This window comes from Ursus maritimus, unplaced genomic scaffold (genome assembly GCF_017311325.1).
Source record: "Ursus maritimus isolate PB19 unplaced genomic scaffold, ASM1731132v1 scaffold_33, whole genome shotgun sequence".
Lineage (NCBI taxonomy): Eukaryota > Metazoa > Chordata > Mammalia > Carnivora > Ursidae > Ursus > Ursus maritimus.
Genome location: NW_024425897.1, coordinates 14,353,275 through 14,377,126, shown reverse-complemented (window position 1 = coordinate 14,377,126; position 23,852 = coordinate 14,353,275). Strand labels below are relative to the sequence as shown.

The window sequence follows — 23,852 nt, the reverse complement described above, 5'->3', positions numbered from 1 at the left end:
GGAGGTTACCGGGAGGCCCTGCGGGAACCTGCCTCCCTCCCGCCTCCCCCTGGGGCTCCCAGAACACAGGCAGCCTCTCCTAGCAGAGCTCTCTCTGTTCACACACTTCGCAGGCTCTGTTCCCTGTTTGGAGTGATCTTTCCCTGGATTTTTGCATGACTGGATTTATTCAAGTGATACCTTCTCGGAGGCACCTTCTCTGAACCTCTAACCTGAAGTAGCCTCTTCACACATAATTTGGAAGTTCCTCATTTGTCCACTAGATTTTTGTCTGTAGAATGAGAGAGGGGCCCTGTCTATCTCCTACCTCCCTCTTTGCTGAAACAGTGCTCAATTAATAGTCATTGGAATAAATGAAGGAAGGAAGGAAGGGAGGGAGGAGGAAGGAAGGAAGGAAGGAAGGAAGGAAGGAAGGAAGGAAGGAAGGAAGAAGGAAGGAAAAGTCCCAGGTTCACACAGTACCCCCCACCCCCACCGTGACCTTGATGGGCATTTCGGTGCTTTGGAGTTTTTATTTATTTTTATTTTTTTTTTATTTAAGTAATCTCGAAGGCTCGAACTCAGGACCCTGAGATCAAGAATCACACCCTCTTCCGACTGAGCCATCTGGGTGCCCTGGTGTTTTGCAATTTTTTAAATAAATGCCTAGAAGTGGAATTGTTGGGTCAAGGGCATGAATGTTTAAAACCTGGATAAACAGTGCCCGTCTGCCCTTTGGAAACCCTGAGACAATTTACATGTTGCTTCCCCTACGCCCTCATCAATGTTGGGCATTAGCAATCTTAAAAAAAAAAAAATCTTTGTCTGACGGGGGGCATGGACTGCCTTATGGTGGTTTTCATTTATATTTTTGACGTAGCAGGTTGAGCAGGTTTTCAGGTCCATTGACCACTGCTGTTATGAAAGTTCTGTCTCCTCCCTGGACTGTGGGCTCCATGAAGGCAGGGACAAGGCCTGTGGCCCAGACGGGGCTGCCCAGTGCCAGCCTCCCCAGTCCCACCCCCGCCCAAGGCCCCAGCCCACCTCCTCACCTCCTGCCACCTGTTTCCTGCTTCAGTGGTACCCATTGGTGAAAGCTGTGGCAATCAAAGGGCCCTGGGGAGAAAAGAATTGGACTCCTAGATTCCTAGGGACGCAGAGAAGGCCCAGGGGCTCCTTTCTTCTGAGGAACACCGAGGGTGAGGCACAGACTCTTGTCTAGCCCTGCCCATATCGCCCCCCCTCCCCACTGCAGATGCACTAGAAGATGCTCTGGAGTAGGGCTTGGAATCTGCATGTTACCAGTACCCCGGTTAAAATGCTGGCACCCCTGCGCTAGACTCTAGCCTCCATATGGCCAGAGACGGTGAGTCTGTGTGATAGCCCCAGAGCCCACCTAATGCCTGGCACACAGATTGAATGATGAGCCCCACTCATCATTGGTGACCTTCTTTTTCCATCCATCCTCCCTCGGCCCCCTTCTGCCCCTGCAGACAGGCAAGACCTCTCCCTCCTCCAACTTCTGAGTCTGCCAGGACTAGCCACTCACCCCAAGACTGTGGCCGAAGCCGGTGCTGGGGGCGGGGCTGGCAGCGCTGATGTAACTGCTGACCCCCGAGTCCTGGTTGGCTGCCCCATAGAGCTCGGCCATGGGGCCGGGGCTTGTGGTCCCCAGGAAGCCCCCTGTGCGGCTGGGAGTTGAACCTGGAGGGGGAGCCATCGTCCAGGGGTGAGAGCCTGGCAACCCAGAAAGAAGACGGTGATAGCCCCGGTGCCCACTGCTGCCCCACGACACCCCCCTCAAACCTGTTCCACCCACCGTGACCTTGAGCTTTCCCTCTCCCTCACCCCTACATCTCAGCAGGGCCCGTGGGTCCATTCCCTGGAGGTCTCCCCAAGTCCACCCACCACCACCAGCTCGTCTGTCCACTTCATCGCCTCCTCACTGACCGCCAGGCCTCCCCTCCAGCCCCTGCAAATTTTTCCCCATAAAATCGACATCGCTCCACTGCTTTGGTGTTCAGTGCTCCCCCAGGACCTGGTTCCTCCTGCCTCGTCCTCCCCACTCCCCATTCCTGTACTCCCCCCGTGCTAACTGGCCTCTGCTTGGGACATTTTTCTTCCTCTTTGCCTTCAAATCGGAAGTTGAGGGGCCCGTCCTCCTGGAAGCCTTCCTGAGAGGCTCCAGCTGTGAGCTCCTCTGGTACCTGACTCCCCCCGGCAGAGCTGGTTCGTCCTTCAGAATGACTGCCTCTGTCACCCCTGCCGCCCCCAACAGCCTGTAAGCTCTGGAGGACAGGGAGTGCCCTTCCTCCCAGCGGGCGCGCCAAGGGCTCCATTAATACTTGCGGAGCAAATGAATAAGTCCCTCCGAAAAAGGGTGGCAGTGGCTCCTCCTCTCCCGTCTAGACTTCTCTACCCCCTACACCCCTCCTCTGCTTCCTGCACCCCAGAAGGCCTCACCTGTCCCTCGAACCACAGCCGCTGCCGCCGCTGCCGCTGCCATTGGTCCGTAAGCGGTGAGAGGAATGGCTGGAAGGAAAGGTATGGGCACTTCAGTGTGGTGGGTGAGGGGACGGAGGCGGACAACGGAGGCCCCCTCGGGGCAGAGTCTCTCCAGCCTTGCCCCACCTCAGAGGGTCGGTGCAGTGCCAGCATCGAGGCAGAAAGCACTCCCTTGGGCCACCAGCTGTCCCCTGACCCACAAAATGGATGGAGAAAGGTCGGAGAGTGGACGGCTTCCTAGCAACGGACTCACCCTCAGTTTCCCCTCCCTGGACTCAAGGGACACATTTGAACAACACAAAACTCATGGTGGGCACGTGGGGCACCCCACCCTGAGCTGCTCTGAGCAACGCCCCCTTCTCTAGAGAGTACCCTTCGCTGGATGGGACCACCTAGCCCTGAGGTCCCCAGGGGGTTACGGCCCTCATCCTAACCCCAGGCGACTGCAGCCAGGGACTGACTGACATGGGGTACAAGAAGCCAGGCCTGTTGCCTCAAGGTGGGACCAACTCGGAGGTGCAGTGCGTGTCCCAGAGCTCCCTGTGGGATCGAGCGGAAGCCAGACTCCAGTCCCGGCCACAGTTCAGCTTCAAACCTTTCGCCTGTCCTGTTTCTCTCACTGTCCTTCTCCCGAGGCCACGCCCTCAGTAAATTGTGTGCACCCCATTCCCCGCCTCGGGGTTCTCTTGACTTCACCCAACCGGAAATGCCCACTATCTCCCCCAAACTCCCCCAGCTCCTTTTCTCTGATCCCCCCTTCAGACACAGAGCTACTGCTATTCCCTTGTTTGCTGTCTACTTCCACGGTGCCCAGCACCCTGCCTTATACACAGTAGGTATTTAAGAAATGTCTGCTGAAGGAGTGAAAGGAACCTCTTCTTTTTTCCCCAAGATTTTATTTTTAAGTAATCTTTACACCTAATGTGGGGCTTGAACTCACAACCCCAAGGTCAAGAGTTGTACGCTTTAGGGACTGAGCCAGCCAGGCCCTCCTAACGGTAACCTCTTAAATAAGTGTTTGGCAGGGACCTGAGCTCCCCTGGGCTGGGGTAGTGGGATGAGCGCCCCCTACTGCTTGGCTCTGCCACTGCAGCCCCTGAGGCTACAACCCCACCCAGAGCCAGTCTTCTGGGTTGGCATTTGCCCTCAGGAATACCAGTCTCCCATCCCAAAATGCACCCTGTGGGGCTGTTTTGGTGACCTTGATCCTGAACTGTACTGCACTTGGGGCTAGGGACTCCGGAAATGGCCCCTAAAAATTCTTGGTAAGGCCTTTGGTCTGGGGGATTAAAGTCTGGGGACAGCATGATTCCCACACTGTGGAGGAGCCTTGCCTAAGAGCCATACAGCTGGTTCCTCACCCCGATGTCCACTTCCTCGACCGCCCTCGCTAAGGCAGCCCCCTGCCCCTGGCCCTAAGGCCTTAGAACATCTGCCTGTTTTATTTTCCCTGTGGAACTTCTCACCCTCTGCAATTACTTTATTCATTTGTCTACTTGTTTGCTGCTGTCTCTCTCCACTGAAATATCAGCGCCAGGATGCAGGGACCTTGTCCCTCTCATTCACTGCTGTATCCCCACCTGGAACAGCATCCGACATGATAAATGTCTACTGAATGCCTGAAGGAAACTCCCAGATCTCCTGAAGGCAAGAGAAAAGTTCAGACTCCAGACCTCCAGGGAAAACCTCCTCCCTTGCACCAAGCCAGCTGCTGAGAGGACATGTCTTCTCTCAATTCTTTTAAGGGCAGGGGCTGGGCTCTGAGGTCTGGGTCTTGGTCTGGGTAGGCATTTCCACAAAGCAAAGTCAGCGCAGCCAACCCTTCACAACTGTGAAGGATTACTCATTTATATAATAAGTATTTGTTTTCCTCTCTAGACTGCAAGTCCTGTGAGAGCAGGGCCTCGCCTTGTCTTGTCCCTGCTCTGCCCCCAGGGGCCTGGCAGAGTGCCCCCCACAGTAGGTCCTCAGCACAAAGTTCTTAAATGAGGAGAAAAGAACCCCCCTTCCAACACCCCCATGGCGGGTCAAACCCAACTCTGCTCAGGCAGGGGCCTCTACCACTCCCCACCTACAGGACTCTTTACTCCCTCCCCTTTCCTCACCCCCTGGTTTTCTTCCCCTTCCCCCATTTCGGGGGACCCCTGAGCACCCCTTGGAAGGAAGGTCTCATCCAAAGCAGCATCCATGCTCACGTCCTTCACACACGGCCAGGTTGAGGGGGAGAGTCTGGGATGGGGTGGGGGGAGAAGCGGGTTGAACAGAGACACCCCTTGCAGCCCACCTCATCTGCACATGCCCCTCCCCTCCCCTCGGACTTGGCCGCGCCCCCAGCTCCGGAGCAGAGCTGACGGGGCCCAAGCGAAGGCTGCAGCTGGAGAGATGGCTCCCCACACGGCCAAGAACCTTCATCCCGCTTGCTCGGAAGCTGCAAATGGGCAGCCTGAGGGCTGGATTTGGCCCTCAAATAGGTTTCATTTGGCCTGCAATGGTTTAACAGTTCGTAATTTGTTGCCAACATTTGAGAACGATCGACAAATCCATTCAGAAGCCAAAGCCAGGTTTCTGGATTCCCTCGGAAACTGAGATCTCAAAGCACTAGGTGTGCGTCCCCTCCCGGCAAGGGTCGGCTGGCACAGAGCGGAGGCACGCGCGCTCCAGTCTGTCAAAGACCCCACCTGGCCCACTCTAGTCTGAGTTTGAGACCCTGGCGTCTTCACTGCTGGATCCCAGAGTCTACTCGGTGCCTGGCACATGGGAGGCGCTAGATAAATATTTGCCAAATAAATGAATGAGTGATTTCTCCTCCATCTGCTGGGCTTGGCCCCATGCCCCACCCTTCAGGGCCATGTAGCTACACAGACTGGCCAGGGCCTGGGCAGAGTCTGTTGTGTCCCCACAGCCAGAGGGCTGGTAGGCAGGAGAAAAGGGTCCCACTAGCTGTCCCCGGGGAAGACCCCTGGGTCCTTCTCTTTCTCCCCGTGTGGCCTGTGAGGTGTAGGAAATCCGAGCGACTGACCTGTAAGCTCGGGGAGGACTGGGGCGCTCGGGAGAGGGGTCCGCTCTACACGGAATTCTAAAATGAAACGTAAAACAGCTTAGGAAGATACAGGGGAGGCCCCTGGGGCACGGCCCAGGGAGAACAGATGCACCCACAGGGACACTGGGTAGGGGGACAGGCCATGCACAGGACCCAAGAGCTGGGATGGGGAGAGCACGGTGCCCAACAGGCAAAGGGGGAGAAGACACAGGCAGAGGACAGACAGGGAGACAAAGAGCAGGCAGAGTGCCACGTACACCCCGGGCGCGGGCTGACCCTCCTGGTGTTTCTTAAAAGATTTGAGATGGTACCAAAACACCTCCCAGACTCTTCCTCTTTTCCTGCGTGAGTGTTTGTGTGGGGGGAGATGCTGGCGACGCAGCACCGGTAAAAAAACAGTGACCCCAGAGCAGGTTGGACGCAGGCTGGGTTCCCAGTTCCAGCACTTTCTAGACGATGGGTCATCTTAGCAGGTCACCTTGCTCTCTGGACCATTTCCTCACCTACAAAATGAGCATGACCATCCTCCCCCGTGAGTGTTGTCAGGGTCAGACAACGTAATGTTGAGAAAGGGCTCCAAGCTGGACAGCCCAAGAGGCAAAGGCTGCGAGTGCTTAGGGACACTCTAAAAAAAAAAAATAAGGCCAAAAAAAAAAAAAGCATGCAACAATTTGATGTCTGATATTTCAAAGAAAATAACACTGAAGAGCCATCATGGCAAAATTCAGAATTTTGTTGGGCTTCCTGCCACTTATTCTAAGGTCTAGTGTTGTTTTTATTTTGAATCACAAATGAGGGCAGTGATCGTCAGGCTTTTGGGTTGCTTTTCAGCATTCAGGGCCGAGAAAGGTCTTGTGGGCCTTGAAATGGCTTGGTGGAGCACGTGGTCATTGTAAGTGTGGCCATAAAGACACAGCTGGCATTGGCCCTCAGGGACGCTTCCGCCACAAGTCTAATGCCTTCCTTGGTGGAAGTGGCAACTCGGAAAGGCGTGAGGAGGGGAGAAAGGCAGGAGGCAGGCAGAGATCAGCCTGAGAGAGGACCGTGCCATGCAGGACCACGCGGGGGTGGGAGGGGGGTGTCCCCAGCTTCTGGGGAGGAAGTGAGGAGGGGATGGGTGGGGAGAGGTTCTCCTTCCTCAGACATGCCCTTCCTTCCAAGCCTCCAGCAGGCAGACCACCCCCCACCCCCAGCCATGCACCCCCAGACACCACCCTAAGGAGTCACACTGCCCAGGAACCGGGGACATGCTGGTAGCAGAGGGACACCAAGCAGGACTTACCGGGGAACTGGTAGGTGTAGCCAGGGGCGAGGCCTGTATAACTCCGGCTGGCATAGGTTGTGGCCTGGAAACCGGGGTAACCTGACAGGGCAAGGATGCTAGTGTCAGATGCCTCACTTAGTGCTCAGACCCTGCTCAGTGGGGAAGGATCTGAGCCACTCCCTCCCCACCTTGTAGCACAGATAACAGCCACTTTTACCAAACACCTTCTGCATGCCATGCCCTGGGCTAAGCCCACTGCATACTTCATTCTCTCCTTAAGCCTCACAAGAATCCTAACAGGCAGGTACTATTAAAAGCCCCATTTTACAGATGGGGGAAACTGAGGCTCAAAGAGGTGATACATTGGCTGAGAACAGTCCAAACCTTTACCAAGACCCTTCATGCTCTGGCTCCTGCCTCCCTTCTGTCCTCATCTACACTCTCCTCCAGTCACATTGGCCTCCCTGCTGTTTCTCAAAGCCACCAAGCTCCTTCCCACCTCAGGGCCTTTGCACAGGCTGTTTCCTCTGCCTGGAACACTCTCCCTGCCAGGTTTTCTCATGACTGTGTCCTTGCCATTGTACAAGTCTCAGCTCAAATGTCACCTCCTTGGGGAGGTCATTCCACAAGAGTCCTCCCTCCCATCAGTTACAATATTTATCAACTTCCCCACAGCACCAGTGATCACTATCTGAACTTATCCCAGGTTTTTAAATTTTATTTATTTATTTTAAGTAATCTCCACACTCAACGTAGGGCTCGAACTCATGACCCCAAGATCAAGAGTCACACGCTCCTCCAACTGAGCCAGCCAGGTGCCCCTCCCAGGGCTGTTTTAAAAGGGCTTTTTTAGGGGCGCCTGGGTGGCACAGCGGTTGGGCGTCTGCCTTCGGCTCAGGGCGTGATCCTGGCGTTATGGGATCGAGCCCCACATCGGGCTCCTCCGCTATGAGCCTGCTTCTTCCTCTCCCACTCCCCCTACTTGTGTTGCCTCTCTCGCTGGCTGTCTCTATCTCTGTCGAATAAATAAATAAAATCTTAAAAAAAAAAAAAAAGGGCTTTTTAAAAAAGAGCTGCTTTTCTGTCTTCCCCATCTTTTATTTCTGTATCTCCAGGACAAGCTCCCGGTGCCTGCTACTTGTATGCATCTAATAACTTGTGCCACTTTGCCAGAAAAATCATATAGTGATAACGAGTAATAAGAGTAATAGTGGTGTAACTGGGATTCGCATTCAGAGCTAACTGATTCCAAGTCTCTTAAGCACTCTTTCCTTCTTTGTCTTTTTTAAAATGCGGTGAAACCAGCTAATGAATCGCCTTGAAAAGAAAACGGGTCTCAATGTTCCAGACCGAAGGAGGCTGGACAACTAAATGCAATACCTGATTCTAGTCTGGATCTTATGTGAGGGGCGAAAACGTGCTATAAACAACATTACTGGGTCAACTGATCAAACTGGAAAATAGCTTAAAATATTGGAGCAGCATAAATGTATGAAATGGATTATTATCATGTGGCTTCAGGAACAAAATACCCCTAATCTTAGGAAGCACACACTGAAGTATTTAAGGGTTAAGGGCCATAATGCATGTAACTTAAGCTCAAAGGATTCAGTGGAAAATCACCAGTGTTCTGTGCGTGTGCGTGTGTGTGTGTGAGTGTGTGCGTGTGAGTGTGTATACATACACATATGCACACGTAGATGTGCATAAGGAGAGAGAGCAAATGACAAAGCGAATGGGGTATAACGTTAACGGGTGAGGCTGGTAAGAAGTATGTGGATATTCTTTGTACTATGTTCTTTTTGGAACTCTTCTGAAAGTTTGAAATTCCTTCTAAATAGAAAAAGAAAACGTCAGGGGCGCCTGGGTGGCACAGTGGTTAGGCGTCTGCCTTTGGCTCAGGGCATGATCCTGGCGTTACGGGATTGAGCCCTGCATCAGGCTCTTCCGCTGGGAGCCTGCTTCTTCCTCTCCCACTCCCCCTGCTTGTGTTCCCTCTCTCGCTGGCTGTCTCTATCTCTGTCGAATAAATAAATAAAATCTTTAAAAAAAAAAAAAAAGAAAGAAAAAGAAAACTTCAGGGGAAGACAGTGCCCTGTGTGGCCCCTGCTCTCCTTCACCTGCTCTATCTGTGATCCCAATCCTGACCCTCTAGCCCATGCCATGCACACCCGGCCCCCTGCCTCTGAATTCCCAGAGCACCCCTCCCTCCGCACCTGGCAGAAAGACTCCTCTGTACTGTTCTCTTTCTGTGTGTACGCATCTTGTCTCTCCAGGGAGACTGAGAGCTTCCTGGGGGGCCCAGCTCAGATTCTCTCCCCTGGGTTGTGGGCCTCAAGCACTGCGGACTCCTCCTCACCTTCCAAGGCTCACAGCGACCTACACTTTCTCCAGGGAGACTCCCGGACCATCAGGTGGGTTTTGGGTGCCTCCTTGGGCCTCCCACAGCCCCCCAACACTATGTGCTATCATCGTCTATTGACTCCTGCCTCCCGCTTGATGGGAAAGCCTAGGAGGGCAGGTCCTGCCTCTCAGAAACTGCTCAACAGATATTAGTTGAGTGACCAAGAAGCAGCTGCTTTCCTTTTGCCTTCCCCCAAAGTCTTTGGGTCTTCATAAATGCTGTTCCCCTGCCTGCAACACTTTCCCCTTCCCTTCTCCCCTGACCTCCTGTAACTAGCACTTACTCAACCCACAGCCTCAGCTTCAGTGTGACTTCCTTTCTGGCTTCTCCAAACCTCGGCCCCAGTTCTCTATGCCCATGCTCTCCTGGCCCCTAAACTGCTCCCATCCTAACCCTACTTACTTATATTCTTGTTTTCCCTGCCAGACCACAAAGCTCCAAGGAAAGTCACTGTTGTATTTGCTGGCATAGTTCCTAGCATTTATAGTTGCTCAGTAACTACGAGATGGATGGATAGATGTACAAATGGACAGACGGACAGAAGGATCAAAGAAGGAGCAGCGGGGCCATTTCCTGGCTACCGCCAGAGGGCAGCACCCCACAACCAAATCGCCCCACCCTGGGTTGCCTTGGAGGCTTAAGATCCTTGGTCCCCACTCCCGCCCAGTGACTCACGCAGGAGGGCAGACCACAGAGGAGAGGCAACACCTACGCAGCCCCTGGGAGCCCTGGGAGCAGTTCCGGGCGGGAAGTAGCCACAGGTGCAGGCCTAGCACATACCCAGCATGCCGATGCCCAGCATGAAGGCGTCCATCCCATAGGGCATGACTCGAGACCTCCCCCGGGCCGAGCCCGTCGGCGACATCACCTCTTTTGGCTGAGCTTTCTTACATTCCACCTGCAAGGAGACCTGATGGTCAGTCCCTCCTCCAGACGTAGGGTCACAGACCCTCTGGTTCCCTGGCAGGCCTCCTTCCTGTTAGGTTCATAGATAGCATTTACGGAGTGCTCGCTGGGTGCTAGAGATGACGTAAACGGTCCTGCGGACAGCAGGGGCTTACACCAAGCCCATGAGGGGGGTAGTACTGCCACAGATGTGGGAAAGCGCTCCGAGTGGGGGAGTCACCTGCCTAATGAACAGACTAGCAAGCAGCAGAGTGAGGTTGTTAATCCAGACCTCTCTGACCCACCAGCCATGCGTTTTAACCACCAGGAGACACCGCCTTTCTGTCCAGATCTTCAGGGGGTGGGAGAACTGGCTCTGCCCCACGGACTGTGATTCTCTTCTGCCTGCACCTCCACCCGTCCGGTCCCCGCCTCACCATTTTGTTGTTGATTTCGTGGAAGTGGATTTCACACACTTTCTCCACGATGTCCTCGCTCTCGAACGTGACAAACCCGAACCCTAGAGGGCAAAGGCGGGGACAAAAACCAGGGTTTATGGTCGAAACCTAGGCCCAAGTAATAGCACACCAACACTCCTCTCTCACAGGCCAGTGCCTGAGAGCTAACAAAAGCCTCTGCCCACAGCCTAGGAAACTCTCAACCCCCCGCCCGCTGAGACAGGGTTTCTAGCCCACACATTACAGAAGTGACAGCCAAGGCTCAGCGAACTGAAGTGACTTGTCCAAGGTCACACAGCAAATTAGAAAGTGTTAGAGCAGTCGTGAAAATACACTCAACATGCCTTTTCTCTTTCTCAGGTGCTTTCCAAAGGAAGGAAGAACACACACAAACCCTTATGTACATTTACACAAAGTGTACACACCCAAACCTATGTTTGTACACGGTCACACATACACATGACATACAGATGCAGACACACACATACCTAGGGTCCCATATATCATACAGATACTTGGCAGCGCTCACATGAATAGTTACCATTAAACAGCAGACACATACGAATATTCAGACACAGACACCCTCGCGTGCACACATACAAATACACACATACATACACACACACCCCAGCACATACCCCAATCCCCAAACAGGCTAATACGCCCTGAAGCAACTGAAGAAACAACCCCACCTCCTCCCGGGTGTGCCCCAGGGGTTGGGAATGGGATTTCTCAGAAGGCAAGGCCCTTGGGAGAAAAACAACCAGGCAATGCACACTGTGGCCCAGATGCTCACAGGTTCAGGGGCAAGGAGGTTGGGGGCTGGGCTCAGCCTGTGGGTAGGGGTGGGAGGCAGGAGCAGGAGCAGACTGCTCAGGGCTGTGGAGTCAGCCTGACCCTGGGGCGGCCTGGCCTCAGCTCTGGTTACCAGGGACAAGGTAAGCCCCAGCAGACACAGGCTGGGCAGACACCGGCTGGGGCGGGGAGTGGGGGGGAGCGGGTGTGGAGGGCTCAGTTTGGAAGCGGGGAGATTGCTCCTCTGCTCCTCTGCTCCTCTCGGGTGTCTGCAATTGGGCAAGTTTCTAGCACAGGAAACGGCGGGACAAAAGCCTTCTGTAAGGCCAGGCCCGGGAGAGGATGCAGATCCTTGGGGATAGGATGTCAGGAGGCAAGATGAAAGGGCAGCTGTGACCTGCAGCCCCCTGGCTGACCACAGGCCCCCAGTCTGGCCTGGGAAGGGGGAGGGGGCCACACTCACCTCGGTGCCGGTTGGTGGTTTTGTCAAACATCAACATGGCATCGTCCACCTGAAACAGAGCCTGCCATGGTGAACCCACCAGATACCAGGGGACCCGCCACAACCCAGCCGCAGGGCCTCCCACACCCACGCCCCTCTTGCACAGGCTAGGCTTTCTCTTAAACCCGCTCCCTGTGCCGGGGATGACTTTCCATCCACAACCCCACCTGGATGGGATCCTCCCATCCAACCACCAGATTCTCAGTGGACCAGCCTGCAAATATGAAGCACCAAATAGGTGCCTGGCACTTTGCCCCACCATCCTCTCTACAGTCCCTGCAATGTAAGAGCCTCGTTTTGTAGATGAGGAAATGGGCTCAGAGAGGTGAAGTCACAGGCCCAAGGTCACACAGCAAATCCTAGACCAAGCCTGGGAGGAGGAAGAGGCACGGAGTAGGTGCTAAAGAAGGAAACATGGGAGCAAGATAGAAATGGGGAAATGAAAGCCTCTTCCCTTTCTGCAAAAGGCCAGGAGGACAGCAGCCACTCCAGCCAGACTTGACTCCCCTCTCCTGGTACAGATCTTTTCCTCTAATTGAGGTTTCCTTTTGCTAGAGGCTGTAATTAAAGCAAGTAGAGTTCAGTGCCTGGGCTGCTTGCCTCCCACTGACTGGGGGAGGGGCAGGGGGCTGAGGAAGGGGGGTGGGCCACATGATCCCCTCCCTTGCACCCCAGTCTTCTCTTCTTGCTGCTCCCTCAAGGCATCCCCTTGGATACATGGACAGCCAAAGGGTTTAGCTTCCCTCCTGCAGTCCCATTTCCCTCCCTTTGCCTACAGCTGGTGCTTTCTCCTTGTCCTCTTAATTCTTCAGCCAATGTCAGCCACCTCATGGGGTTAAGCTAAGGTCTGATTTGTCCTTGGTGGAAATCAACGGCTGCTTCTATACCCTCCCCACCCCCCACAACACACACATCCCACTTCAGCTGCTGACCCTCCCCCAAATGGTCAGACACCCAAGGGATGAAGGAAAACTTCCTGAGGCCATGGGGTACAGCCTCTCCTCCACTCTCCTTGGCTGTCTTTCCAGCCTGTCAACTGCCTCATTAAAGTGGCAAAGGCAGCCCCTGCACAGGGTGGTCCCCCAGCTCTCCTGAGGCACCAAGCAGCACCAGGGCTCTAATGCCCCCCTGGGAGAACCAGGACCTCACTAAGCCAGGAGGCAGCTGGGTCCCTGGAGGATCTCAGAGGGGGATGACACCTCCCTCCCCAAGGAGCTTCCTGCTCCAGGGGCCTGCAGCAGAGTGCCCCTGCCACTCCCATCCTTACGGACCCATTCTTCGTCCCAATCCCATATCAGCTAGACCGTCCAAACTGGGCAGACACTTCAGGCTCTGCACATCTTCCCCACCCCCTTGCTTAAACAATGGAAAAGAGAAATCCAGAAAGGAGAGTTGTGATAAAAATACAGGCTTTAAGTAGGACAGACTGGAAATGGAATCCAAGATCCTGCATTTGCTAGTTGGGTAACCTTGGGCTAGGTTTCCTCATCCGTAAAACCGGCGTAACAGTGTTTATCAATTGTATAGAGGAAATAAATGACATAGCATCTGTAACACGAACTCACATTACCCGGGATACAGTAAATGCTTAATAAATAACAGCTATTATGAGCTTTATTGTGGAGGGGCTTGCCCACAGTCACATGGGGGAGAAGCAAAGCAGAGAGTGAGCAGCCCAACACCCCTTGCTTTGAAGGTTCCATGAGGACAGCGCCCAGGTCAGCTATGGTGACGGCCATCCTATGGAGCACCTTGACTTGTACTCAATAATTATGTTTTGAATTAATGAATGAATAAAAGCCACACCCTCTTCCTTAATCCTATAGCTCTGAGTTCCTGCCTGACCCACAAAGTGATTCAGCCCAAATCCACAGCCCTTCTGGCCTTCCTTCAGCCAACCATCCAACTCCACCATTCCTGGCCCCCCAGACCCTTCAACCTGGGCCTTGGCTGGACAGACCCCTAGCGAGGCAGTGGGGTTGAGGCCAGGGCAAGGAGCAAGGAAAGTGCCTGGGGGTCCAGGGGACCCCCACTGGTGTCCCCTCCTGGGGCCAGCTGAGGGGAGGGAGGCTCCCAGCCCAGTGTCCTTAATAGGCTTTGGTCTCCATGGGAACCCGGGGGCAGGGGGGCTCCAGCAGGGGGAGGGGAGGCGGCCGAGGCCTGCTGACCAGTGGGAGCCGCCAAGTTCGGCGGCCGCTAAGCCTGAGTGGCAGCCATGGCGGCTGACCATTGTTCCCCCCTCGGTGGCGGCCCCTCGATCCGGGCGGGGGGCCCCCCGCCGCGGGGCCCTTGGCATTCCCGGCTGTCCCCCTCGCTCCCTGGCAGCCTATTCTCCAGCTCCCCCTGGCCTCCCCGGGCCGGTTTCACATGCCAACGCCGATTTAGGCCCGAACAAAAGACGCGGCCGCTGACGGCTTCTCCTGGGGCCCGGTTGCCATGGCAACGCCGGCCCCGGGGGCAGGCGGCCTCCAATCACAGCTGCTGGATCAGATTAGTGCGAGCTCTAATGCTCGGCGCTCAGACACAAAGACACCCCGCCGGAGCCGAGCGGGCCTGCTGCTTCCCAGGAGCGCCCTTCCCTCTGGGGCCCAGGCCGCCGACCTGCCCTCCGTCCTGCACCTAGGCCTCTGGCCCCCACGCCGCCAGCATCCGCTGGCCAGGGGACCTCCCACCCTCTCCTCTTCTCCCCTAGAGACAGGGCCCTGGAAACCCACCCAGTCCCCAGCTCACATCCCATTCCCAAGGCCTCTGCCCTTTGCCTAGCAGGCAACTGAAACTGCCTTGATGGGCAGGTAGAGACCCAGCCTGTAGCCTGTCTCACGTCATGGAAGACCAGGGACCCCAGCACTAAGCACAGCAGCCCTCCTTCACCCCCAGTCTTAACATTGGCCCCCTCTTTGCCATCTCCCCATGGGACCTTGATGCTCCCATCACTCACCTTTCTGGGGACACCCTATTGTCTGATGATGTCACATCTCCTTCGTAAACTAAACGGTCCAGAAACTTAAGCTCAATGTACCTCAGAGCTGAGAGCCAATCTGCTGGGCTCTGGGGAATTTAGGGTGCTCTCCTCAGTACCCCCTCAAATAGTTAGGGGATCAGCACCTCCCCCAGCTCCCACCTGGGCAAGCAGGGTGCTGAGTGCAGTTGGGAATCATATTTATTGCCTCCTTATCATCCTCACCAGGAAGGAGTGGGGGAAGGTGCAACCGCCCGTGGCCTGGACAGGTGCAAACTCCCAGGAGGCCAAGGGGTGACTGGATTGAACTGGCTAGGGGAGAGCAGCCTCCCTCGGGAGAATGAAGATAAGCAAGAGAAAAACACAGGGGAAGGGCAACAACAGGGACAGCTACTGTGTGGCTTCCCTCCCTGGGGGATGAGTCCAGAGGCTGAGGCCCACAAATAGGACCGGAGCCTGAACCGGTGGGTTCAGGAGCCTGGCCTCACCCACAAACGGACCCAGTTCCCTTTTCACCTTTTTGCAGGAATTGGAATGACCTGGCTGGACTCTACTTGGTTCTGACCAATTCTACAGGGCTTCCACAGCCCCCAAAAGCACCCCCAGGTTTCGACCCACCTTCCCGAACTGCTCAAAATATTGCTTCACGTCCTCCACCGTGGTGTTCACCGATAGCCCCCCCACAAAGATCTTCTTCGTTCGAGTCACCATCTGTTAAGGGGAGGGAATGAGAAAGTTGGGCATCTGAGTCCTGTGGCCTACTGCCACCAGCAGGGGCTCGAGCCCTCCTGCCAGGACGCCAGCTGACAAGCTCTCTGTGGCCCTAGCTACTGGGAAGGCCCCCCCTCAAGCTCCCCCTTGGACCCCCGCCTCTAGGCCTGTCATGGGCAGCTGTGCACCCCACACACTGGCTGGCTGGAGTGTGCCTCCCTCCCGCCTCCATCCCTGGGATCTATGTAGGGGAAAATGTCTTCCTTAAGGACCAATGCCGGGAAGGGGGTGGGTTAGTGACCCAGACCTACAGCGTAACGCAGAGACCCCCCCAGAGAGACCGAGGCCCATCACAGGGCTCCCCTGAACTCAACGCCGACATTTTCCTCATCAACCTCCTCCCAACCCAACCTCTGGCAGCCCTGTGGCCCCAGCCCTGTTTTAGGAAGAACACATGGTCCTAATTACCCCAGGAGCGCATGGCTAATCCACAGAAATTCCCAGCCCCATCCTAACACTAAAGCACCTTCTGTCACCGAACTGCTTAATGGAATTAACCCAATTCCGACCATGTGCTCCCTGGTGCGGCTTCCTTCGAATACCTGCTCCATAATTGCTTTCAGGCCCTCTGCTGGATCCTTCTAGAGATGTCCCCTTCCTGTCTCCTAAAACTTGCCCCTCTCCCTTCACTGTGGCAGGAGCTGGGCACCATGGTGGAAGCCACTGGCTCAAAACCTTAAAGCATCCTGGTTCCTACCAAACCCTGTGCAAAGGAGGGAGCAGATCTCCCAGAGGGGAACCTAGTCCTAGGACACAAGTTCAGTCAGCAGACTCAGGGGTCCTCGGCTCCCTGTACTATAATCAGCCTTCCTTCCTGTCCCCTATATTTAGCCATTTAAAAATTAAGATCTGGCTAGTTGCCTTGGGGCCTGGAATAAAATCTCAGGCCCCTACCCTGCACCAAAAGTCTTAAATGCTATATAGTTCATCTGCTCAGAATTCACACACACCCAGAAAAACTCGCCACAGCGCGGGAAAGAGAGCACTCCACCCAAGTGACAAACAGGTGACCAACTCCATGGTCCCTTCCCCCTCTGCAAGCTGAACACAGTGAACCCCAGAGGTAGGAAGGGGACTGGGGGGTCAGAGATAGCTCCCTGGCCTGACTCTAGCTCAGCCTCAGGGGGTGTCTGTCCTGAGTTTGACCTCCCCAGGGGCATTGGGTTTAGAAGCTGTGATCTATGAGGTCAGAATTCGACTCAGGGTCCAAAGTGTACTGGCTTCAAATACAGGACTGAATTCCCTGTGGGGTTCCTCCTTCTCCCAACACATGCAGTCCCCTCCCAGTCCATCCCAGAGCACAGACGGAAAGATGCAGGATGTCTTCAATCCACAGAGCAAGGACATTAAGAATCCTCCCTCTTCCCATTCCAGTCTATTCCAGAAGGACTCCAAACGGAGGTTCCAGAAGCATCTCCCATAGAGGAGAATGCTGGGGAGATCACTGCCTGAAGTGACACAGCTCCTCCCAGACACAGACATACCCACCTTAGGCTGTGCTCGCCGAGGAAAGGCCACCTTGGGATCAATCTGAAAGAGAAGGGAGAGGTAGAGGGGCCTTGGTTATCACACTTCAGATGGGTGACCAAGCAGCCTTCAGCCCTGAGGACTTCTCTCATCCCAGGACACAGAGATGACACAGAGGGAACAGAAATCACCACAGCCTCTGGCAGAAAAGTGTAGCGGTTAAGCATTTAGGCCTTAGTGCCAGGCTGCTGGGTTCAAATCCCACTTATACTGTTTCCCAGCTGGGAGACCCTGGATAAGTTACTTAACCTCTCTGAGCCTCAGGGCCAAGCTCTCCCGCTAAATGGACAAATAGTAACACCCACCCCAAAGGGGTCGTCCACAGACTATTTGAGAGAACGCTTACAAAGCACTTGGCAAGGTGTCTGGCTCACAGCAGGAACCCCCACAAAGTAAGCAAGCAAAGTCTTATTCCTTCAAGCACGGGGTGCTTAAGGGCCCTCCTCACCTGACTTCACACAGATACCTGTCCAGGTGAGGCATGCGATGCAGACTTTAGAGATGGAAATATTCTTTGTTTCAAGGTAAGAGTTCATAAATCACCAGGAATGGACTCAGCTCTGTTCCCCCAATACTATCAACATCTAACAGCCCTCTTTGAGGCTGCAAGCAAACAGCTCCCTGATAATGCAACCAGGCTTGGAGTGAATCAGAGCACAGGATTTGGTAACGTGCAAGGCCATGGGACTTGGACTCCATCAGAAACTTTGGGCTCCAGGCCTAGCCTCTGCTTTTGGTAACTTGCCCACCCCTCAGAGCCTCAGTTCCCTCATCTGCAAAGTGGGGATAATCACACGCGCTTTTCCCAGGGCAGCCCTGGGGAATCAAATGAGATAACATGGGTGAAAGCAGCCCTTTGTGAACTGCCCTTCATTGCGCAAACAAAGGTGCTATTACCAGCGGGCCACCTTTGCCCTTGGCTGTGAACAACCAAAGGAGAAAAGCAAGGAGCACCTGGGTGCTCCTGGGTACTGATAAACAGCAAAAGCCAGGGCACGAGACCTTGTGATCAATGCAGGACCTACGAGGCCTGGTCATTCCAGAGTTTCTTGCCACCCACATGGGTGGATACCACTCAGAAGTTCACCAGCCAATCGCAGGGAAGATCTATCTTTTCCCAAAGTTCCTTCCGTTCAAAACTCAGCCTCATTCTAGGCAACAGGCTCTGGCTCCTCTCTGCCTAAATGGCATGAACCAGGGACCGGCCTCCTCTGGGCTCCCCCCCTGGATCTGCCCACAGCGAAGGAACCTCTAAAATCCATGCCGGGGCAGTATCTCCTCTCTCCCAAAGTCCCACTGGGCTCCAGGGGAAATCACGACTGCCCACTTCCCCTGTCTGAAGGTGTGATTTCGTACCTCTACGGACATTTTCATCCTTCTCTTTCTCCTGGAAGCAGCCTCCCCAGCCACCAGAGCACCTCAGACAGTCCCCCTGCGCAGACCCTGATGGGGAGATGGTACCCAAGCCACGTCCCACAGACCCACGCACACCCGATCCCTGACACACCCCACCTCCACTCTGACTCACAGCCGGTAACATAAATAAAACCCAACAAGTAAATAAAAGGTGAAAGTCAGAACCTAAAATAGACTCCCCACAATAACCCTCCCTCCCGCCCCCCTCTCTCAGGCCGGCAAATGCCAAACACAAAGCCCTTGCCTTTTTGAGTCCCAAACCTCAGAAGGATGCCCATCACACCCTCCTTCCCCTCTTCTCTCTTCTCCTTATCAATCTTCCATGACCCCCCTCCCCAGCCCCAATCCCTAAATCTCAGCTTCCTGAGCCCTGCTGAAGCCATCAGTGCATTCTGAGGACAGGGGATGGTAGGAGAACTGGCAGCTTGATGGCAGATAATCACCAAAAACAATAGGCCACTGTCTCTCCATTCCCAGCTTGGGTCACTCAGTCTGCGCCAAGAAGATCCTTTCAGAGCCGGCAAAGTTGAGGCCTGGCCTCATTTGCTCATTACTGAGAGCAGGAGTGGGAGCCACTGGGCAGAGATAACAGGAGCTGGGGACAGGCGGTAATTTAGCAAATTCTTGGGCACAACCAGCTATTGTTGCAGGTAAACAGGAGCTAGTGACTGACCCAAGCAGGGAGGCCCAGGGCTGGAGGAGAGTGGGGGAGTGTGGAGAGAGATCACACTGTCCCGGCCCCCTGGCCTCTGGTCACCCCATCACAGAGTAACCCCTCCTCTGACTTTCTCCTTTTCCCTCTCCCCTAGAGCAGGGGCCTGGGCCAGCGCCCCCTGGAGGGCCCAAGACACTGGGGAGCAGTGGGACAGCAGTAAAATGTTTCAGGAGTTTGAATGCCAGAAAAGCAGCCTCTCCTCGGATCCAGCCCTCAGAAGGGTTGTTTCCAGGCAAGGCTAGTTCCCTTCTCATAAATCCCTTCATGGGCAAAGCAGGTTCATGTCTTCCACACAATGCGGGGAGCTCACAGACCAAAAGAGGTGGGGGGAGAGGGGGGGAATTCGGTGATGCTTTGCCATTGGTTTGGAATGGTGGTGGTGGGGAGCCAAACACGAGAGTCCAGAGAAGCCACGGGGTGGGTCACTGGCACCCTGACTCACCCAGTTTAGGCTAGGGGAGGGACCTAGCCCCACCCCGAGCTGCTCCGTGAGGCCTCAAGATTAGTAGGCATAGGGAGGGGCTGGGGGTAGCATCTCACCGCAGGCCTGGGATTCTTCTCCTCCCTCTCCCCCACTCTGGTGACAAAGTTTCGGAGCTTGGCAGCCCTTCTACTCAGAAAACTCCTTCCTTCCTTAAGGACCCCGTCCAACTGTCCGCTGGGGAGAGTCCTGACCCTCTCCTCCGGCGGCCTCCCTCTCCCAAAGGACCCCCGACGCCCGGAGGGCCACTCACTGTTTTGGAGTCGAGCTCGTGCCGCGACTGCGCCAGCACTTTATCCACCCCCGCCTGGTCCATGAAAGTGACGAAGCCGAAACCCCTGCGCGCGGTAGTGAGGGAGAGGCAGATGGTTACAAGGCAGTGAGTGGCGGTGGAGGGGGGCGAGCCGGGAGCAGGAGGAGGGGGTGAGGGGCTCACCTGGATCTCTTGGTCAGAGGGTCCCGCATCACCAGACACTCCTTCACCTCCCCGAACTGGCCGAAGTATTCGCGCAGCCCTTCTGTAACCACACACCCGCCTTCGGACCAGCTCGGGCCCCGCGCCCTTCCCCCCCTCCCCCGTCCTTTGCCCCCGGTGACCCCGCCGCGGCCCGGCCGCCCCCGCGCCAAGCAGCCTGCGCGCTCTCCACTGCCCCCCCCATAGCCCTCACCCAGCTCCCGTGGAGCCTTCTGGCGCCCACGGGGGCTCCAGGAAGCCGAGGGCCGAGCTGGGCTGGAGGGGGGACGGCTCCGGCCGGGTTCCCGCCGCTCCGGGAGCCGCCTCACAAAAGTTTGAGCCGCAGGTGCGAGCGGAGTTGGCGCTGCCGCCGGCGGGTCCCGGGGGCCCAGCCCACCCCCCGATGCCCCCTGAACCCCTCATCTCCTCCCCTCCACCCGCTGGGCCGTGCGCGCTCGCCGATCGCCCTGCGCTCTCGGGGTCCCCGGGCGGGGCGCGAAAGAGAGGCGCGGGGGCGCCCGGGGTCAGCAGGGCGCAGGGCCGGGCTGGGGTGTCCGGTTCCGGGGCGCCGGGGGGTCCAGGGTGCCCTGCCTGGCCGGCGGGCGCTCCCGGGCTCCCTCACCCTGCGTAGTCTGCCAACTGAGTCCCCCGATGAACATCTTGCTGCGGGAGGAGGAGAGACACAAAGGGCCCGCGTGAGCGCCGGGCGCCAGGGCGCAGGGGGCGCGGGCCCGGGCCCCGGGGAGGCCCGGCCCGACCCGGATCGGCCATGTTGGCGGGGCCGGGGCGGGCGCGGGCCGGGCAGGCCGGGCCGGGCCGGGCCGGGCCGTACCAGGGGTCGTGCGGCGAGTCCGGGGAGGCGAGGCCGGGCTGGGGCGCGTCAGTCTCCATCGGGAGCCGCGGGCGGCGCGGGCAGCGGAGCGGCGGCGGCGGCGGCGGCGGCAGCGCTCGGCGCGGGGCAGATGAGGAGCGCGGCGAAGGGGGCCGGACGGACAGGCCATGCTGCCCCCTCCCCCGACCCCGCTCGGGCGGGCGGGCGGGGACGGCCGAGGGGAGGGCCCGCCGGGGGCCGACCTGCCGGCTCCTCCCCCCGCCGCCCTGCGCGCATAAAGCCCCGCGCTCGCCCGCGCGCCCGGGCGCCCGCGGAGGCGGCGGCGTCCGGACCCCGCTCCCACTGGGCTCCCGGGTCCCCGAGGGCGAGAGAGACCCCGAATCCCGAGGCGGGCCGGGACCAGGGCGCGGCGGCACCCCCCCACCCACCCCAGCGCGGGGCCGGGCCGTGGGAACGCCCTCCCGGAATGAAGCGCTTCCCGGTGCCTTCAAGGTAGCTCGGTTCCGGATCGGGGACCCCCTAGTCCTCCCTGTCAGGTCCCCGCTATCCAGAATTTGAGCTCCCCAATCTCCCTGGGTCGGGAGGGAGATAACCCCGGTGCCCCCCCCATGCCCCCCGCGTTCCGACTGGTGGAGGAGCCCTCCATTCCCCCAGTGGGAATGAGAGGCTGCCCCCAATTTCCTCAGAGCCTGATTCTGGGCTCCCCTTCAGCAGCCCTCAGTCCACTCCCAGTGTCCCATATCCTCTATATCCAATTTGGGGAACCCTTTCAATGCCTCGCGTCTCGAGTGGGGAGACTCCATCAGCACCCCAGTAGAAACCGTGTCAGTTTCCTGAATCCCTTCTCAGCCCCTACTGTCCCCTTCAACTCCCCCAAATCCCTTCTGTATGGTCTATTGAGGAACCCCTCTATTCTAAGCCCGGGTTCCCAGTTTGCTGCCACCGCACCCCCTCGTGTGAGGAGTCTTCACTGTTTCTCTCACTCCTGGCTCACTTGTCAGCCCTACTCAGACTTCTGTTTGGATTCGGGAAAGCCGGTTCCGGACGCTCACTGGCCCTCCCCACCGAGGCTGGGGGAGAGGTCAGTGCCTCTTAGAAGCTCCCGTTTCCAGTTCAGGAGGCCGCCGGCTCGGCTGTGCACCTTCCCCTCTGAATGACCCCCTTCTTTTGCAGCGTTCCTAGCCCAACCCCATCGGACTGGAAGACCCTCAGCTGTCTACCCACTGCGTTTGGAGTTACTTCTCTCAGTCCGCCTCAGTTTGAGACTTACTCCCCATGAAGGCAAACGCCTTCACTTCTCCCTCCGCCTCCCTACGCCTCCATCTCCCGGGTCTCTGAGATCCCCTCCCGGTCTCTGAGATCCCCTCCCATACTTTCACCCTAGGCTCCTAGGAGTCATCTCGCCCTCCCCCAAAACTCCCTCCTTCCAGCCTGGAAACCCCAGCATCCATTCTGATCACCTCCGGAGCCGGAGGCCACCTTCTCTATCCCCAGCTAGCCATATCCATCTCCTCTCCTCAATTTCCTGGCTGAGACCAGCCAAGAAAGGGTCAAAGCGGGAGGCTAAGATAGCCACTCCCCCCACACCCCCACCCTGCTGGGAATCTCAGTGCCACACGAGCCCCTCCCTCCCAACTCACCTCCCACTCCTTCCCCCTTCCCTATCTTAAATCCACCCTGTATAACTCAGCGACAGCCCTTCATGACAAACCCCTTGCTGCTCACCTTGACACCCATCCTTCAGTCAGCCACCTTTCATTAATGTGTACAGCAGCTCTGGGCGGCATAACCCTGACCTCTGGAAGGGTGCCCATCCCCCTCTTCTCAATATACCTTCCCTCCCCCTACCCCAACCACCACACATGTAAGAACGTGAGAGACTCAAGTTAATGGTTTCCTTGGGGACCTTCTGGGAACACTCAGCAGGTATATCCTGCCACCCTGTGCGCATAACACTAGAAACAAACTTGCTTTTTCCTGTTTTTATTGTCCTACTTACCCCACAGTTTCTCAGCATCCCCTGGACTGGAGGTTGGAGGGGGGCACCTCACACAGGGTATTTCTCACCACCTCAGTACAAACCGGAATATCAGGTGTCTCCCGGGAGTAAGACAGATGAGGGTCAGCAGGTAGCGAATCTGCTGTTAGGGAACCAGCTATTGGTAGATCTAAACTCCAGGTTCCTTTTTTTTTTTTTTTAAGATTTTATTTATTTATTTGACAGAGAGAGAGAGAGCCAGTGAGAGAGGCAACACAGGCAGGGGGAGTGGGAGAGGAAAAAGCAGGCTCCCAGCATAGGAGCCTGATGTGGGGCTCGATCCCAGAACGCCGGGATCACGCCCTGAGCCGAAGGCAGACGCTCAACGACTGAGCCATCCAGGCACCCCTAAACTTCAGGTTCCTTGTGCGTAAAATGAGGTCAATGGGGAAGTGCAGGGCCAGGGTGGGAGGCAAGAGAGCATTGATTTGTGTGCTGATGCCGCTGGACAGGTGGCTTGGAAGGTGGGAAATGGGTAAGGGTCATTTACTTAGAGCCAGCCAAGCCTGTGTGTATAGTACACTGAGATAGGATCCGTTTATTAGCGTTCTCATTCAGGTCCTCGGACGAGGCAGCGTCTCATCTACTTGTTGTCACTACCTGGTTTGAGGCACAGTGGACTTCAGAAGTCTCCTCCTACCCTAGGTTCATCTCAGCCTCGCTGCTTCAGTCCACTTTGTTCCCAGTAGGGGTAGCCCTCCCAGGACAATGCAGCTGTAAAGGCACGGTCCTTGCAGTGAACCGAGGATCTCAGTGGTATTAAGGAAGAATGATCTTTAGAGCAACTGGCCCAGACTCCAGAATTAGGAGATTAGAGGATGCCCTTC

The 23,852-nt window shown here is 56.3% G+C and overlaps 1 protein-coding gene across 2 annotated transcripts; it reads right to left on the bottom strand.

The window, feature by feature from the left end:
* Positions 1–650: 650 nt before the first annotated feature.
* Positions 651–21,046, bottom strand: MSI1 (musashi RNA binding protein 1). 2 transcript variants are annotated; one of them, XM_040620108.1, is made up of 14 exons: positions 20,988–21,046; positions 20,778–20,818; positions 20,138–20,219; positions 19,955–20,039; positions 17,051–17,092; positions 15,410–15,502; positions 11,794–11,842; positions 10,515–10,597; positions 9,973–10,090; positions 6,807–6,887; positions 5,504–5,560; positions 2,443–2,511; positions 1,529–1,716; positions 651–1,095 (listed from the first exon to the last, which is right to left on the bottom strand). In XM_040620108.1, exons 1-14 carry the CDS (start codon positions 21,044–21,046, stop codon positions 1,054–1,056), a joined length of 1,089 nt encoding a protein of 362 aa, XP_040476042.1. In that variant the 3' UTR covers positions 651–1,053. The 2 variants fall into 2 exon arrangements, with proteins under 2 accessions (XP_040476042.1, XP_040476043.1); XM_040620109.1 differs by lacking the exons at positions 5,504–5,560; positions 20,988–21,046 and having other exon boundaries at positions 2,428–2,511; positions 20,778–20,814.
* Between the last annotated feature and the right edge of the window lie 2,806 nt (positions 21,047–23,852).